This window comes from Ranitomeya variabilis, chromosome 2, assembly GCF_051348905.1.
Source record: "Ranitomeya variabilis isolate aRanVar5 chromosome 2, aRanVar5.hap1, whole genome shotgun sequence".
In the NCBI taxonomy this organism is placed as follows: domain Eukaryota; kingdom Metazoa; phylum Chordata; class Amphibia; order Anura; family Dendrobatidae; genus Ranitomeya; species Ranitomeya variabilis.
Genome location: NC_135233.1, coordinates 276,156,080 through 276,176,017, shown reverse-complemented (window position 1 = coordinate 276,176,017; position 19,938 = coordinate 276,156,080). Strand labels below are relative to the sequence as shown.

At 42.5% G+C, this 19,938-nt stretch overlaps 1 protein-coding gene across 7 annotated transcripts in view; it reads right to left on the bottom strand.

The window, feature by feature from the left end:
• Positions 1–656: 656 nt before the first annotated feature.
• The window catches only part of DLG3 (discs large MAGUK scaffold protein 3), a 372,427-nt gene continuing 353,145 nt past the window's right edge, over positions 657–19,938 (bottom strand). For all 7 annotated transcript variants that reach the window (XM_077284969.1, XM_077284968.1, XM_077284972.1 and 4 more), the window contains 5 exons: positions 13,159–13,260; positions 12,908–13,080; positions 12,718–12,827; positions 3,843–3,934; positions 657–3,409 (listed from right to left, as the gene is read on the bottom strand). In XM_077284969.1, the coding sequence (XP_077141084.1) occupies positions 3,303–3,409; positions 3,843–3,934; positions 12,718–12,827; positions 12,908–13,080; positions 13,159–13,260 (584 nt within the window). In that variant the 3' untranslated portion in view covers positions 657–3,302. The remainder of the gene's footprint in view (positions 3,410–3,842; positions 3,935–12,717; positions 12,828–12,907; positions 13,081–13,158; positions 13,261–19,938) is intronic.

Here is a 19,938-nt window from a genome sequence, read left to right as displayed (position 1 = left end):
CGCAGATTTAGAGGTCTCGACGAAAATAAAGACTGGAGTAACATTACTAACCTAAGAAATGCTGGCACTATTGATGAATTTGGGGGGCTATGTGGTCACAGCCCAGCTCCACCCAATTTGACAAAGATGTTTGAAATCGGCATGAAAACACCAAGTGTTGCTTAAAACATTTTTTGTAAGAAACATTGCTCTGTACAGGGAGTCCAACTTTCGTTATAAGGCTATGTGCACACGTTGCGGAATTGCCTCTGGAATTTTTTGTGCGGATTCTGCATCTCTTGGCAGAAAACGCAGGTGCGGATTTGATGCATTTTTTGTGCGGATTTCCTGCGTTTTTACCCCTGCAATTTTCTATAATGGAATGGGTACAAAAATGCTGCAGATCCGCACAAAAGAAGCGACTTGCTACTACTTTTAATCCGCAGCGTTTCCGCGCTGAATTTTCCGCACCATTAGCACAGCAGTTTTTTTTTTTCATTGATTTACATTGTACTGTAAATCACTTGCGGATCTGCAGCGTTTCTGCCGGTAAAAAACGCTGCGGATCCGCAACGTGTGCACATAGCCTAACAACATTCTTATTTTCTGCTGTATTATCCTGAGATTTAGAAAATGTTGAAGACCAAATTTATAAAAACACAAGTAGGGCTCACGAATCATTGCAACTTCATTTATTAAAAAATATATGTGCCTCCTGGGTTTATCAGCATTTCTTAAAACAATCAGATTCCATATCATTTTCTGCTCTGCTGTAAATTACATTAGGGAAGGGAGAGGCAGGGACAAAGATATATATATATATTTATATAAAAGGCTGTATCACACATTGGTACCAGCCACCCCACTTGCCATTTTAATTTCCGTTATACAAATAGTACCATGACAACCCATTCATGCTGTTGGATAACAAGCAGGTGGCAACATTTAAATAAAAGTGGAATAAAAACAGGAATGGAGGAGGTTTGTAAATCCCCAATGCAGCGGCCGGGGAGTCTCCCGTTTTAGACATTCTGATTTCTTCACCCACCTCAAAGATTTAACTTCCATTGTCCATTAACCACCATGAGACCCAGCATCATCATTCATAAGCGAACAATATATAGCCCTAGGAGTGAACGACCCCAAACTTCAACCACTGGATAGTGCAGGACAAACCAGAAAGGCCAGCTGGTTTACAGCGCACCGGTATCTTCAGAGGACAAAAGGATAAGAGTCAGCGTTGTCCGAGTCCTGCAGTGTCTGTTCCAGGTCAGTGGAAAACATCGTGCTCTCCATTACATGGAAAAGGGACCCTGAGCGGTTTCATTTTCACACTGAGCTTCAAGAAGAAATTTTTGGCTCACCACTTCAGAGTTTAAGCAGCTCTTCACAGACAGCAATTGTTCACACTAAATATGTCATTAAGGACAGCACAATTTTTAGTGTTTAAAAAATAAAATAAAAACAAACTATAATGTTTCCTAATCCATCTTTAAAGCCCATGTAAAATTTCCAATACAGGTTAAGAAAACATGCCGAACACTGAGCCTTTACATACAAAACCATTCTACCCATAAAACGATGGCCCCAAAAGATGGTGATGTGCTGCCTGCAGCAGACCTACAAGCAACTGGCTTACACCCGAAACGGATGAACCAAAACACTTTGATTTTACAGACAATTGTTCTTAAATGCAGAATATGAAAATTGATCTTTGTCAACACTTCTCTAATCTGCAGGCTGTAAATTAATGCGTGTATGTTTCTCAATATTAAAAAACAAAAAAACAAAACTAGATCTCGCTGCCCTCTAAAAAGGCTCACAAGTATTCAGATGTGCTTCCGCCACGATTTTAAAAAACAATTTAAGTTATTATAATGTAAATGAAAAACATGTGGATTTAATACCCGTCAATTTAAAAATGGAAGTTACCATGAAAAAAAAAGGAAAGATTACACAGTGAATGATACAACATAGACCTAAAAAAAAAAAAAATTAAAAAATGAACACATTCTCGTGCAAACTCAAGAGTCAGACTCTTGTCTCTCGCATTCCCTTCTTCACAACTGGCTACTTCCTTCCCTTCTTTGCAACAGAAGTCCTGGAACAGAGTCACCATTGTTGGTCCTCAGATTCATGAAATGGCCAGCAAGGAGGAAGCGATCCCATGCACACCTTAGTAATAAGAACACGTGCAGACCCCCAGGGGTGAACTCCCCAAAATCTACAGAACGGTAAAGACGGAAAAGCTTTCCAATCTTAAAACAAATGTAGCGCCAAACAGTAAAGACCTTCCACAAAGGCGCACGGCACAGCATTGCACCAAGGGAGGCTGCAGGCGTATAGGGGGACACTAGCCATATTAACGTACCATTTCATTATAGCTTGCCAGGGAAGTTTCTTCTACCCCTGGACAAGAGGATCACTTCGTTTTAGAAGCTTTCATTTGGCTCACAGGTCAGTTAAATCATATGCGAAGTTCTCAAATGTTAAGGATGAAAGACTCCACTTGCCTTTGAATATAAAAATCATATCTTAATGTGTACTGTCAGTTTACTATGAGGTGAAGGCAACAAAAAAAAAAATAAAAAAATAAAAAGTACATTTGGAGAAACGTTCAATCTTGACAAGCTGCAAAAAGGCAGCTAGAGCCTGCGCTGAACTCCTGTATATTTGGTGCCGGCTGAAACAACCACATACAGCAGAAGTACCAGTTCCTTTTACCCAGACATATGACTTGCAGCCACGGTGGGTAGGCTGTATAGTACCAGAACAGAGCCTAAGGCTCCGTCCATCACAGAAAAAAAGAACCTTAAAAAAATCCTTACAAACAATAGAATAGCAGGGACAAATATCCCATCACAGCCAAAATATATATAATATATATATAATCATATATAAATTATATATACACATACACACGCACGCACACACATTATATATATGTATATAAATATGCCTTCTTCCAATCCAGCAGGGATGGGGGCTTTGAGGAAAAGGGTGGGTGGTTTGGAGACGGGAGGACATGGCCTCTTCTGCTCTTTTTTCCCTTTTTTTTTTGCATTTTATAACCTAAGTGTTTAAAGTCTGTTCTTGCCCCAGTCAAGTAAGGACAGGATTTTCTTGAAGACCCCACAATATTCCCCAAAGGTTCAGTGTAACGACACTCAAGTTGCAGATTCCAAGAACCAGTGGAGTCCATTGGGCTCTGATGGGACATTTTTCTGTGTTTGATGGCAGATGCACATTACACCCCACTCCATTTCTCTAGGGGTATGGGTCGCAGAGGATTGTAGACAGATAACAGCAGTCCAATAGAAGAGTTAGAGTTTTTCAGGAGATGGCACCCAAATGTGATGTCCAGAATGATCCTCAATTATCTGCTTGATCTTGTTATAAATTTCTTCCAACGACTCGCCCTGTACAATGGCTGTGAAAGAAACAACAGTTTTACATTAAATATGGGCTGAGCACAGCGGGGGCTTGAATAAAGTCATAAAATTTGGCTGCAATGGGTGAATACTGCAGGAGCGCACAAGCACCAGCTGTACAGCCACATGATCCCCCTGCTACAGAAAAGCACATGGGGTCATTTCTAAAGAAAAGGGAAATTGATCTCCCCCTCGCCACCAATCACTGCAGTCAAAAGCTCTCATAGTAACAGATGCAGCGTTCAGCCGTCCCAAACACAAAACATTATCAGTAGGGAGCACACTGGCAAAGGCTCATACAGAATGGGACAGTATCAGCCATGCTTGATCCAGAAACGAATGAGACCAATGCTGCAGATGAAATTGGTGGGGGTCAGGCTTTCATGGATAAGGCCACCTTAGGAAAGAAAAATGGATCCAAAAGCTACTTACCTGTGAAAAATTCTCCGAACTCTTGCTCCAGTTTGGTGGCTTTATCAAACATCTTGTGAGCTTGTTCAAAAGTTTGCCTTCGGTTCATTTCCCTATTAAAAACAGACACGTCTAATCAGGTTTTGGTCTCGATAGTTCTTACTTTAAAAAGTGTGAATACATTCAGCAGAATAGACCACACTCAAATGGGTTACATTAAAAATTCCTGTATTCAGACACCGCCAAGAACATGGATAAGTAGCAACTATGCGGACACTTAGATTTCCATTATTCACATCATTAAATGAGAAAATGGAGAACAGATTAATGGGCAGCATGTAGTGTGCAGCAGCGCTTTGTTTATTGTATTATTATATGTTTGTCCTTGACTTATGTTATGGGGCATATTTATCTACAGTATATATTCAGAAACGCACACAAAATATATATTTTATATACATCTATATATATCATATTTTATACACTGTGTGCAGAATTATTAGGCAAGTTGTATTTTAGAGGATTAATTTTATTATTGATCAACAACTATGTTCTCAATTAACCCAAAAGACTCACAAAAATCAAAGCTTAATATTTTTGGAACTTGGAGTGGGGTTTTTTAGATTTGGCGATCTTAGGAGGATATCTGTTTCTGCAGGTAACTATTAGGCCGGCGTCACACTGGCGAGTTTTACGGACGTATGAGCGCAGAAAATACACCCGTAAAATACGCATAACACACGGCCCAATGATTCCCTATGTCCTAGCTCCTATCAGCCGTATTTTACTGATCCGTATTATACGGTCTTGTACGGCCGTAGAAAATCGCAGCATGCTGCGTTTGTCACCGTATTACGCAAAAAAAAAATCGCCAATGAAAGTCTATGGGGGCGAGAAAAATACGGATTACACACGGACCAGCAGTGTGACTTGCGAGAAATACGCACCAGTGTTAGAGAGAAAAGCCGGTAATTCAATTGCCGGCTTTTCATTTCTCCTTCCCAAACCCGACAGGATATGAGACATGGTTTACATACAGTAAACCATCTCATATCCCTTTTTTTTTGCATATTCCACACTACTAATGTTAGTAGTGTGTATGTGCAAAATTTTGGCGCTGTAGCTGCTAAAATAAAGGGTTAAATGGCGGAAAAAATTGGCGTGGGCTCCCGCGCAATTTTCTCCGCCAGAGTGCTAAAGCCAGTGACTGAGGGCAGATATTAATAGCCAGGAGAGGGTCCATGGTTATTGGCCCCCCCTGGCTACAAACATCTGCCCCCAGCCACCCCAGAAAAGGCACATCTGGAAGATGCACCTATTCTGGCACTTGGCCACTCTCTTCCCACTCCCGTGTAGCGGTGGGATATGGGGTAATGAAGGGTTAATGTCACCTTGCTATTGTAAGGTGACATTAAGCCAGATTAATAATGGAGAGTCGTCAATTCTGACACCTATCCATTATTAATCCAATAGTACGAAATGGTTAATAAAACACACACACATTATTACAAAGTCCTTTAATGAAATAAAGACACAGGTTGTTGTAATATTTTATTATTCTCTTAATCCAGCTGAAGACCCTCGTTCTGTGAAAAAGTAAAAATAACAAATCAACAATATCTCATAACTTCCGATGATCAGTCACGTCCCATGAAGTAAATCCATCTGAAGGGGTTAAATCATTTTACAGCCAGGAGCTGTGCTAAAGTACTCGCTCCTGCCTGTAAAACCCCGGGTACTGAATGGAAAGCAGGGGGATCTGTAGTTACCTTGAGTTGCGGTGATGCGCCCTCTGCTGGATGTCCTCATGAACTGGAGCCTTGGAAAAGTTCCCACACTCGAGTTCATATGAGGACATCCAGCAGAGGGCGCATCACCGCGACTCAAGGTAACTACAGATCAAACTGCTTTCCATTCAGTACCCGGGATTTTACAGGCAGGAGCGAGTGCTTTAGCACAGCTCCTGGCTGTAAAATGATTTAACCCCTTCAGATGGATTTACATCGTGGGACATAACGACGGAAGGTATGGAATATTGTTGTTTGGTTTTTTTTAACTGTTTCAGGACGATGGTCTTCAGGTGGATTAAGAGTCTAATAAAATATTACAACAACATGTGTCTATTTCATTAAAATACTTGTAAATAATGTGTGTGTGTTTTATTAACCATTTAGTGCTATTGGATTAATAATGGATAGGTGTCATAATTGACACCTCTCCATTATTAATCTGGCTTAATGTCACCTTACAATAGCAAGGTGACATCAACCCTTCATTACCCCATATCCCACCGCTACACGGGAGTGGGAAGAAAGTGGCCAAGTGCCAGAATAGGCGCATCTTCCAGATGTGCCTTTTCTGGGGTGGCTGGGGACAGATGTTTGTAGCCAGGGGGGGGGGCCAATAACCATGGACCCTCTCTAGGCTATTAATATCTGCCCTCAGTCACTGGCTTTACCACTCTGGCGGAGAAAATTGCGCGGGAGCCCACGCCAATTTTTTCCGCGATTTAACCCTTTATTTTACAAGCTACAGTGCCCAAATTTTGCACATACACACTACTAACATTAGTAGTGTGGAATATGCAAAAAAAAGGGATATGAGATGGTTTACTGTATGTAAACCATGTCTCATATCATGTCGGGTTTGGGAAGGAGAAATGAAAAGCCGGCAATTGAATTACCGGCTTTTCACATATATCGCGCTGAATTAAATATAAATACAGAATATAAATATATATATATATATATATATATATATATATACACACACACACACACACACACACACACACACACACACACACACAGTATATATGTTTTAACGAACATTTGAGCACATAAATCCATTAGATGTCGGTTTTGCAAGACTGCGAGAAAATATCGCAGTACGGATGCCATACGGATTACATACGGAGGATGCCATGCGCAAAATACGCTGACACACCCTGCCTACGGATGACATACGGATCACTATTTTGGGGACTTTTCTGCGTATTACGGCCGTAAAAAACAGACCGTATTTACATACGCTGAGTGTGACGCCGGCCTTACTGTGCAGAATTATTAGGCAACTTAATAAAAACCAAATATATTCCCATCTCATTTGTTTATTGTCACCAGGTAAACCAATATCACTGTACAAAATTTAGAAATAAACATTTGACATGCTAAGACAAAACACAAAAAAAATTGTGACCAATATAGCCACCTTTCTTTGTGATGACACTCAACATCCTTCCATCCATAGATTCTGTCAGTTACTTGATCTGTTTACGATCAACATTGCGTGCAACAGCCACCACAGCCTCCCAGACACTGTTCCGAGAGGTGTACTGTTTTCCCTCCCTGTAGATCTCACATTTTATGAGGGACCACAGGTTCTCTATGGGGTTCAGATGAGGTGAACAAGGGGGCCATGTCATTATTTTTTCTTCTTTGAGACCTTTACTGGCCAGCCACGCTGTGGAGTAGTTGGAGGCATGTGATGGAGCATTGTCCTGCATGAAAATCATGTTTTTCTTGAACGATAGCGACTTCTTCCTGTACCACTGCTTGAAGAAGTTGTTTTCCAGAAACTGGCAGTAGGTCTGGGAGTTGAGCTTCACTCCATCCTCAACCCGAAAGGGTCCCACAAGTTCATCTTTGAGGATACCAGCCCATACCAGTACCCCACCTACACCTTGCTGGCATCTGAGTCGGAGTGGAGCTCTCTGTCCTTTACTGATTCAGCCTCTGGCCCATCCATCTGGCCCATCAAGAGTCACTCTCATTTCATCAGTTCATAAAACCTTTGAAAAGTCAGTCTTAAGATAATTTTTGGCCCAGTCTTTACGTTTTATCTTTTGCTTCTTGTTCAAAGGTGGCTGTTTTTCAGCCTTCCTTACCTTGGCCATGTCCCTGATTATCGCACACCTTGTGCTTTTTGATACTCCAGTAATGTTGCAGCTCTGAAATATGGCACAACTGGTGGCAAATGGAATCTTGGCAGCTTCACGCTTGATTTTCCTCAATTCATGGGCAGTTATTTTGCGCCTTTTTTGCCCAACACGCTTCTTGCAACCCTGTTGGCTATTTGCCATGAAACGCTTGATTGTTCGGTGATCACGCTTCAAAAGTTTGCCAATTTCAAGACTGCTGCATCCCTCTGCAAGACATCTCACAATTTTGGACTTTTCAGAGCCCATCAAATCTCTCTTCTGACAAATTTTGCCAAAGGAAAGGAAGTTGCCTAATAATTAAGCACACCTTATATAGGGTTGTGATGTCATTAGACACCACCCCTCCTCATTACAGAGATGCACATCACCTGATTTACTTAATTGGTAGTTGGCTCTCAAGCCTGAACAGCTTGGAGTAGGACAACATGTATAAAAAGGATCATGTGAGCAAAATACAACTTGCCTAATAATTCTGCACACAGTATAATTAATAATATAATATAATATATATATATATATATATATATATATATATATATATATATATATATATATATATATATATATATATATATATATATATATATATATATATATATATAGTGAGGCTGTGGCCTCTGATACAGCTAGGGGGCGCTGTTTGTTCTCCCCAGAATGTGCATGCAGACGTGCATGAAGTCCATAGGTGTGCATGAGAGTCACGGATTTCCGGTCTGGGTTTTCCAGGTGGCTGAAGGCCACAGGTTTGTGTGTGTTGGGCCAGGTCAGGTGTGCGAGGTGCAGGTCAGTGTCAGTCTGGTGTGTGCTGGTCTACAGAGTGCATGGAGGCCAGCAGAGCCAGCACCCAGGGCAGCTGAATAGCCTGGCACCCGCAGCGTACACAGAGATGCAAGTCGTTCATGGTACTGGTCTCGGATGTGGACAGTCCTGTGCCCGGAGGTGGATGTCCTGTGCCCGTAGGAGTCGGATGTGGACAGTCCTGTGCCCGGAGGTGGATGTCCTGTGCCTGAAAGAGGACTAGCATGTGCAACGATTGCAAACAGGTGGATATGGTGCCTGGCTGCTATCCGGAGGATATCCTGAACTGTGTGCGACTGTGTGAGTAAAGAGTCTGTAAATAGACTGTGATACAGCGATGCAGGACACCCACGAGAACTAGTCAGAGGAGGGCTGGCGTGTGCAGTGTCTGCAACATATGAAGCTGTGTGTATGGAGACGTATAGAGACTTTGAGATGGCGTGCGGTCGCCCAGGGAAACTGGACAAGGGAAGTCTGGCCTGTTTAGGGACCGCAAATCTAAAGCCATGTGATATGTATTGCTTTGAACCGGTGTAAACTGGTCACTGGTAATATCCACTGAAGTTATATGCATTTATGCGAATTGGACTTTAATGCTGTGAAGAAACACATTAAAAGAGACTTTTGTGTTTGAATTTGTGGGTCACTGCTTCACTGCGTACGATGCTGCTGCATCTTTACATTATATATATATATATATATATATATATATATATATATATATATATATATATATATATATATATATATATATATATATATATGCACACACATACTGTATATACACATACACACACACACAGGCTTGTTGTTAATGTATTCACCCCCATTGGATTTTTACCCAATTTGTTACATTACAACCTGTGTATAAATATATCTGAAATAGGAATTGTGTGTGATGTATCAGCATGAAATAGTCTAAGTTGGTGAAGTGAGAAAAATATAGGCATAAATTAAATGTATGGGCTCAAACAACTAAAAATTGGCACGTGCTTATTATGTATTCACCCTTTTGCTATGAAGCCCCCATAAGGCTGCTGTCACACTAGCAGTGTCTGGTCGGTATTTTACATCAGTATTTGTAAGCCAAAACCAGGAGTGGGTGATAAATACAGAAGTGGTGCATATGTTTCTATTATACTTTTCCTCTGTTTGTTCCACTCCTGGTTTTGGCTTCCAAATACTGATGTAAAATACTGACCAAATACTGCTAGTGTGATGGCAGCCTAAGTCACATGCTTAGTGACAGGACGTCCACCTGTGTGCAATCTAAGGCTAAGTTCACACAGGGCGTTTTTGCTGCTTTTTTTTATGCTAATTTTCAGATGCTTTTTACCGTACCAGAAAAGCCTATGAGATTTCAGAAATCTCATGCACACACACTGTTTTGTGTGATCAGTATTTTGTGCTTAGCTGCGTTTTTTGGACATAGAGCATGTCACTTCTTTCAGCATTTTTGCTGCGTTTTTTACCCATTGACTTGAATGGGTGTTGAAAAAGTGCAGCAAAAGCGCAGGTATCATTTGCTGTGCTTTTGCTGCTGAAAATCCAAGGACATTAGCATAGACAAAGAAAAAAAAAAACGCACCAAAAAAACGGACCAAATACGCACCAAAAAACGCACCTAAACCTGCGTTTTTTCGCAGCTTCTTTCCTGTCAAGAAGATCAGGTTTTGCTACTGCAAAAAAAAAAAAAAAAAAAAAAAAGGCGCAAAAATGCCCTGTGTGAACTTGCCCTAAGTGTCACATGGCTGTCAGTATATACACACCTTTGCTGAAAGGCCTCAGAGGCTGCAACATCATAATGGAAGAGGCAGCAGCAACCAAACACCATGAAGACCAAGGAGATCTCCAAACAAGTCAGAAGTATAAGTCAGGGTTTGGTTATGAAAAAAAAAATATCCCAATCTCTGACGATCCCCCAGAGCACTATCAAATCCAGTATCAAAAAGAAAGAACATGGTAACCTTGAAGGAGCCGCAGAGTTCCCAAGCAGGAACAGTATCTGTCCATATTATTATTATTTATTATTACTTCGCCATTTATTTCATGGCGCTTTACATGTCCATATGACCACGATAAGCCATACACTCCATAGAGGAGGCCTTTATGGTAAAGTGGACAGAAAAAAAGCCTTTACTTACACATAAAAATTGCAAGGCTCATTTTGAGGTTGCCAAAAGACGTGTATGGAGGAAGGTGTTGTGGTCAGATGAGGCCAAAATTTAACTTTTTGGTCACGAAGGTAAACATTATGCCTGGCGCCAAACTAACAGCTCATCACCCCAAGAACACCATATTTTTCAGCAGCAGGGACAAGGAAAATGGATGAAGCGAAATACAGGGATATTCTTGAGCAAAATCTGTTTCAGTCTGTCAGTGATTTGAGTCTGGGACAGAGGTTCACCTTCCAACAAGGCAGTGAGCCAAAGCATACTGCTAAAGCAACACTTATGGTTTAAAGGGAAACGTGTACATTTTCTGGAGTGGCCTAGTCAAAGCCCAGACCTTAATCAAATTAGGAATCTGTGGTCAAATTTGAAGATTTCTGTTCACCAGAGGAAACCATCTAACTTGGAAGAACAATCAGGGGCCGAATAATATTGCACGCCCCACTGTTCAGTTTTTGAATTTCCACAAAAATTTAAAATAACCAATAAATTTCGTTCAACTTCACAATTGTGTTCCACTTGTTGATGATTCTTCACCAAAAATTTACATTTGGTATCTTTATGTTTGAAGCATGATATGTGGGAAAAGGTTGAAAAGTTCCAGGGGGCCGAATACTTTCACAAGGCACTGTATACACATACACACACTGTTTACATTTTATCATTCTTAATGGGGAAAAGTGGTGTGATTTGTTTTTTTTCTTTTTTAAGTTCAATTAGGGGGACATGAAACCATAATAGTCCAATAGCTTACACTACATAGCACTGCTGAGCTGCACAGGTGGACTAAAGTGGCAGCCGTGCACCTTTTGAGCAGGTCCCTGTCTGCCATAGGGATCAATGGGGGCTGGAGATTTCACCAATGAGGTCATTTAAAGGTCGCAGTTAGATTGATGGCATTCTCTATATGGTTCACAGCTGTGATCAGGGCTCAGCTAAGGATCCATTGATCGAGGAACATACATAACTTGCTAGGTATATAGCATATTCTAGAAAGCTTTGAACATGGATGTAGATTTCTACAATCACTAAGATCACTTTTCTTTCTGCATAAATTCAATTTAATTTTCCTGTGATGGATCCTTTTTCACACGGTGTCCTGTTTTCTACAAAGACATCACTAAAGGCCCCGTCACACACAGCGACGCTGCAGCGATACAGACAACGATGCTGATCGCTGCAGCGTCGCTGTTTTGTCGCTGTGTGGTCGCTGGGGAGCTGTCACACAGACAGCTCTCTCCAGCGACCAACGATCAGGGGAACGACTTCGGCATCGTTGAAACTGTCTTCAACGATGCCGAAGTCCCCCTGCAGCACCCGGGTAACCAGGGTAAACATCGGGTTACTAAGCGCAGGGCCGCGCTTAGTAACCCGATGTTTACCCTGGTTACCAAAAAAAACCAAACAGTACATACTCACCATCTGATGTCCGTCAGGTCCCTTGCCGTCTGCTTCCTGCTCTGACTGAGTGCCGCCGTACAGTGAGAGCAGAGCGCAGCGGTGACGTCACCGCTGTGCTGTACTTTCACTTTCACTTCGCGGCGCTCAGTCAGAGCAGGAAGCAGACGGCAAGGGACCTGACGGACATCAGATGGTGAGTATGTACTGTTTTTTTTTTTTTTACATTTACGCTGGTAACCAGGGTAAACATCGGGTTACTAAGCGCGGCCATGCGCTTAGTAACCCGATGTTTACCCTGGTTACCAGTGAAGACATCGCTGGATCGGTGTCACACACACCGATTCAGCGATGTCAGCGGGACCTCAACGATCAAAAAACGGCCCAGGCCATTCCGACACGACCAGCGATCCCGCAGCAGGGGCCTGATCGCTGGTACGTGTCACACATAGCGAGATCGCTACTGAGGTCGCTGTTGCGTCACAAAACTTGTGACTCAGCAGCAATCTCGCTAGCGATCTCGCTATGTGAGACAGGGCCTTAACAGCTATGGAGATGATAGCAGAGAAAGCACCAGATAATCACTTACATGAGAGCTTCTACTGATTTTGGTTTGATAAAAATAGCAATGGGAAAGAGTTGTGCTTGTTGCAGTCGCTTAATAGCATTCCCAGATACATCAAGAATGCAGTGCTTTCCCTGGAAGAGAGAACATGAGATCAAACATCACACAGGATAAGAGCAGATCACAAATGACTGAGCGCCACTTTCATATGTACCCTTTCTGCCACTGCCCGTACAGACTGAATACTGGTCCCATACAGGTTGTCATTAAACTGTCCAGCCTCTATGAATTTGTTGTCCTGAATGTCTTTTTCCATCTGCTCCCGAGAAGAAACAAAATGATAGTCTTGCCCATCAAGCTCCGTCTCCCTTCGAGGTCTTGTTGTGTCTGCAGTAAGTAATTGATAGGCATTAGTACAAGAAGAGACACAAAAGGAATATGAGAACTATAAGGACACACACTTACGAGGGACACAAGAGCCAAATTTGTGAGAAAATTCAGAAATCAGGTCATCATTAACTCTGTCCTTCAGTGGACCCAAGATAATGACTGGTCTTGTGTAATGTACTGGGAACAAAATGACAAAGCATTAGCACATTTTCCAAACTACAGAATAAAAGACCGCCTGTCACCAGTGTATAGAAGCTTGTATTCTAACAAAAGTAAGGACTGCTGCTTCAAACTGTTTTTTGAGTTATTTTATGGAATTGAGCAACAGAGGCGGTCTGACCCCATCAGGGTAACACAAAAGCTCCAGCCATATGGTGGCCATTAACCCCAGACCTCTGAAGAGGACTTAGCAGTAAAAACATAGAGAAGGTCAGTAAGAGTTGTTTTTAATTATTGTGACCTTTAGTTAGGGAAAGACTGAGTAGCCAAGGCATAATAATAACATTTGTGATTTCACAAGTACACTTATATAAATACCCTGCAGTGGCCACAAGATGTCCCAATACAACTGCAGAGTGACATCCATGGTCCATTATGGTTGTCGCCATTTGTACATTCCGCATACAAGTATCTTTGGATTATATTTTTTACTTAAAGGGAACCTGTCAGCTGTTTTGGCTGCCTTTCAGAGCTTATCTACAGCATTCTATAATGCTGTAGATAAGCCCCGATCCGACCTGCAAGGTAAGAAAATCGTAGTTACTCACCGATAACGGTATTTCTCTGATCCCATGAGGGCACCACGGAGAGAGGGATCCGCCCTCAGGGACAGGAAACCTACACGTGAAAAAGGGCGTACCTCTCTCCCACATCAGTTGGTTTACAGAGCAACACAACTTCAGCTGTAATTTAAACGGTTAAACTAACAAGAATATTTTAATCTTAATTTTAAGCCTATAAGAGGCACCGTGGGACTAAATATTTATAGTTAAATCTAGTGTGCATACCCCCACGTGAAGGGAGGGAATGTGCGGGTGCCGTCATGGGATCAGAGAAATACCGTTATCAGTAAGTAACTACAATTTTCTCTTTCCCCCATGACGGCACCACGGAGAGAATTTCATAGAATGTACATTGGGGGGGACCACTGCCTCCAGAACCCTTCTGCCAAAGGTGAGGTCTGAAGAAGAGGTCAAGTCTAGGTGGTAATGATTAACGAATGTAGGGGGAGAAGACCAAGTGGCTGCTCTACATATCTGCTCAATTGAGGCTCCCGCTCTCTCTGCCCAGGAGGCCACCCACTGATCTGGTCGAATGAGCTCTAACCCCCTCTGGAATGGCTTTGTTACACGAGGAATACTAAAGGATGGTGGCATCTCTTATCCATCTCGCCAGTGTGGCCTTCGATGCTTTATGTCCCTTCTTTGGACACTGAAAGCACACAAACAGAGACCTATCCCTCCCTACAGTCCCTCGTGGCTGACAGGTAGTGGATTAATATTGTAATCACCACTAAACTCTAATGTGTAAGTATAAAACTTCAATTTTATTACATATATCTAAAACAAGTAAATACAAAAAGTGAATTATCACCAACGCACTAAAATACAGAGGCACCCAGGGGAGGTGCCTGACCCTGTATATAACCTATCTCACCCTGCCTGACAGCGGAGGTTGGCACCCTATGACCTGCGCACTGGCGCCCCCACTCGTCGGCGGCTCTCCCTGTCTGCCCTAATTAGTACTATTGATGGCAGGGGAGTGAAAAAGGTACCTAAAGGGTGAAAGAATAGTTGAGCAGATAAAGAGCTGTGCGGTTTGTCTTTTAATTACAAGCTCTTTAGCATGATCAAACTACAGTAGATACGGTAACTTGTCTATTAGATATTAAATCAACTAAATATAAGTTATGTGGATATCTGGCTTATTATTGTATGGAAACCTAATTACTAGCTACGGAGTCCATAGTAATTCCAGCATATAACGGATACTAATGATATCTTAAAAAGATTCAAAGCCTATTGATTACTGCATGTCTACAGGTAAGGCTTCTTTCACACTTCAGTTGTTTGGCGTCAGTCTGCTCCGACATAGTGACGGATCGACGGATCCGTCACAATTGTTGAGAAAACGGTTCTAACGGATCCGTTACTTGGGGGTTGTCTGGGAAAAGTATCTACTTTTTGGAGCATGCACAATTGAAAAAGCGGATTGGGGCGACGGATCCGCCGAAATGACGGTCGCAACGGATCCGTCGCCCATAGGCGGCCATTCTATGGAAATGCCATTTCGGCGCAGACAAAAATCGTTATAATGTCCGTCAATGTCTAGATGACGTCCGCCAAATCTCGATCAGATCCGTCACATGGCGGATGGAACGGACGACCATCCGCTACAATCCGTCGCTAATGCAAGTCTATGGGAAAATAGCGGATCCGCCAAAGGAAAATAGCGGATCCGCCCCAAAAGAAATGGCGGCTCCGCTATTTGCCGAAAATGGCGGTTTCAGACTGACACCAAAAGACTGAAGTGTGAAAGAGGCCTAAGATAAAGAAACAGAACAGAAAATAATAGAGAAGAATTATCTTATCTTAATACTGCAGATGACATTTAATCCCCATGTACAGTCGGTACATACATATTCAAGATGAGCAATGGAGATAAAATTCTCTCAATATATTCTGTACTCAATGCAGCTATCACTGTACATCAATTTGAGATGACCACACGGTATCAGACAATAAATCAATCATATAGGCTTACTAATGTGAATACATGTGTTCAAAAATATCTCCACTTGATGATAGCAAGTAGCACCATATCCTCCAATATCCACATACTAAAAGCAGATACACTTATAAATGACAAACAGCATCATTAACTCCAAAAGCTGCACACACAATAGTGCAGTTTATTACAATGTCCGTACACTACATTAGTGCAATATACTCCAATGTCAGCGCACACTGCATACTACAGTAGTGCAATAAACTCCAATGTCCACACACTCAATGCGATTCCCCTCCACTGAGGTTCATCAGGAGTAGATAGATAGATCATAGCCAGCAATACTTAGCTTTGTTGTAATACTTATGGAGAAGGCTTGGTGGCCAGACACTCAGAGACAATCCTCCCTTACTCCTGATGAACCTCAGTGGAGGGGAAACGCGTTGAGTGTGTGGACATTGGAGTTCCCACGGTCGAGTTCGTATGAGTTCGTGTAAAATGATTTAACCCCTTCAGATGGATTTACATCGTGGGACGTGACAGAATGACGGAAGGCATGGGATATTGGTGATTTTTTACAGAACGAGGGTCTTCAGGTGGATTAAGAGTATAATAAAATATTACAACACCCTGTGTCTTTATTTCATTAAAATACTTTTAAATAATGTGTGTGTTTTATTAACCATTTCGTACTATTGGATTAATAATGGATAGGTGTCATAATTGACACCTCTCCATTATTAACCTGGCTTAATGTCACCTTACAATAGCAAGGTGACATTAACCCTTCATTACCCCATATCCCACCACTACACGGGAGTGGGAAGAGAGTGGCCAAGTGCCAGAATAGGCGCATCTTCCAGATGTGCCTTTTCTGGGGTGGCTGGAGGCAGATGTTTTTAGCCAGGGGGGGCAAATAACCATGGACCCTCTCTAGGCTATTAATTATCTGCCCTCAGTCACTGGCTTTACCACTCTGGCGGAGAAAATTGCGCGGGAGCCCACGCCAATTTTTTCCACGATTTAACCCTTTACTTTACCAGCTAGAGCGCCCAAATTTTGCACATACACACTACTAACATTAATAGTGTGGAATATGCAAAAAAAAATAGGGATATGAGATGGTTTACTGTATGTAAACCATGTCTCATATCCTGTCGGGTTTAATTACCGGCTTTTATGCTATCTTGCGCTGAATTAAAAAAAAATATATATATATATTGTGATATATGAGATGGTGTAGTGACCCCTGTGGCAGCTAGGGGGCGCTCTGTGAGATATGCATGGAGGCGTATCTGTTGTGGTAATAGTGGTGAACCTGTAATCGGCAGTGTTGTGAATGGCCGATATGTGTCGCAGAGGGAGTCTGCGTGGTAAGTCTGATGTATTGTGGTTATGCTGGGACCTGTAGTCCCTCAAGAGTTTGTGTAATGTGTATAGTTAAGTTTGGGTGACTTACTAGGCTGGTCATGAGAGATGGGAGGGTCAGACTAGCCACACATACACTCCCACCCAGGGGAGTGGTTACCAGTATGTAACGTGACCAGGGTGTGGGTCAGAGTTCGTTGTGAGCTCCCTGTGTGTGGAGCTGAGAGGTGTGTCCGGTAGGTCCTGTGTGGTTCCTGTGTGGAACCTGTGTATGGACCTGACCGGTGAAGGTGCGGGATCGTCCTGGGAATGACTAGGGTCCTGTGTGCACCTGAGACGGTCGGTGCTGGATTGTCCTAGGAATGACTAGGGTCCGGAGAGCACCTGAGACCGAGGAACCTGATGTACGGATGGTGCTGGATTGTCCTAGGAATGACTAGGGTCCGGTGAGCACCTGAGACGGTCGGTGTTGGATTGTCCTAGGAATGACTAGGGTCCTGCAAGCACCTGAGACCGTGAGACTTGGCTTCGGGTGGCCTGGGTATTGGACGTTCCCGGCTGGGGAAGGACGTCCTGAAGAATACCCGGACTAGGCCACCAGGCAGGGTCCTGGCTACCTGGGTGTTGGGAGGTCCTGCGAGGAGGACCGGATCCCTGAATAGCACGAGGTGAGGACCGGGACCTGCGGGGCCAGGGACTGTTACTGTGTGGGGAAGCTGGAGTCCTTCGGTGAGGTCTGGACTGACTACTGTGTATTGACCAGGCGAGTTGGTGATCCCCGTTAGGCAGCTTACCCAAAGGCTGTTAGAAGAGTCGGCAAGGTGGAGCAAGGGCTCCCGTCAGGTACCAAAGAGACTGTTGGTTCCTGTGGTGTTCTATGTGATACAAATAATGAACTGTGCATTACCCGGTTTATGGCACTTTAATAAACCGTATGGACTGTTTTATTTTATAAACCCGTGCCGTGTGCTTGAATATTGCGGCCAAGTGAGTGTCCCCCAACACTCTCAGTAAGAGAAACCTTACAAAATATATATATATATATATATTCTATGTGTACACATTTATTCTGCCTATTCTATTCTGTCAGTGTGATTTTACTGTACACCGCACTGAATTGCCAGCTTTTCTAGGGAACACCGCTGCGTATTTCTCACAAGTCACACACATGGTCCGTGTGTAATCCGTAATTTTCTCGCTGACAAACACAGCATGCTGCGATTTCCTACGGCCGTACAATACCGTGTATTACGGATGAGTAATATACGGCTGATAGGAGCAGCCCCATAGAGATTCATTGGGCCGTGTGTAATGCGTAATTTTTTCCGGGATTTAACCCTTTAATTTAATAGTTAGAGACCCCGAATTTTACACAGAGACACTTATTGCATTAGTAATGAGGAATATGCAATAAAAGAAGGGATATGAGATGGTTTGCTGTATGTAAACCATGTCTCATACCCTGTCGGGTTTGTGAAGGAGAGAGCAAAAGCCGGCAACTGAATTACCGGCTTTTCTGCTATCCAGCGCTGAATTAAATATATACCCCCATTCTATGTGTACACATTAATTCTACCTATTCTATTCTGTCAGTGTGATTTTACTGTACACCGCACTGAATTACCGGCTTTTCTATAGAACACCCGTCTGTACTTCTTGCAAGTCACACGCATGGTCCGTGTGTAATCCGTAATTTTCTCGACCCCATAGACTTTCATTGCCGTATTTTTTGCGCAATACGCTGACAAACGCAGCATGCTGCGATTTTCTATGCCCGTAACATGCCGTATATTACGGATGCGTAATATACGGCAGATAGGAGCTGCCCCATAGAGAATCATTGGGCCGTGTGCAATGCGTATTTTCTGGACGTATTTTCTGCACTCATACGTCCGTAAAACTCGCTAGTGTGCCTTAGAGGTGAATAAATTCATAATAATATTACAAGGTGGAGTATTTCTATTAAAATATAATTCCAATTCCACCCATGAAGGTAGGTGTATGATCTGCAGACCACCAATATAGACTCTGTTTAATTAAATTAGAGAAATAATAGGCCGAAACATTAGGTAGACCCATACCCCCATGCAATTTATGTTTATACAGTTGACTAGAGGCTATACGAGCTCTCTTGTTGCTCCAAACAAACAGATTGAGGTGTGCCTGCAAACTGGTCAAATAGGAAGTAGAAACAAGTAAAGGAAGGGACCTGAAGACAGAGAATCTTGGGAAGAATTATTGATTTTACAATAAGGCACTTTCCCCACCACAATAATACTTTATCATCATAAAATCTAAACTCTTTAGAAATGGAAGCAATAAGAGAATCCAAATTGCTGGGAATCAAGGAGCTATGTTTTCTAGAAAACCTCAGACCCAAATAAACAATATCCCTCTCCGCCCAACTCCAGGGCGAAATATCTTTTATACTCCGGATTTGAGAATCAGTGAGATTAAATTGAAAAATGTTCGACTTGGACTTGTTTATTTTAAAATATGAAAAAAATGAAACATTTTTAAGAAGGGTTTGCAAATGTGGAATAGAATGACAAGGATTGGTAAGGAACAGGAGAATATCATCAGCACATAAACGGATTTTAAATTCCTTACGATCTGTGCGAACTCCCTCTATGGAGGGATTGTCTCTAATGAGCTGGGCTAATGGCTCTATGGCAAGGGCAAAAAGCAGTGGAGAAAGGGGGCAACCTTGCCGGGTACCATTAGAGATTGGAAATGGGAAAGAAAAGTGATTAGTAGTAT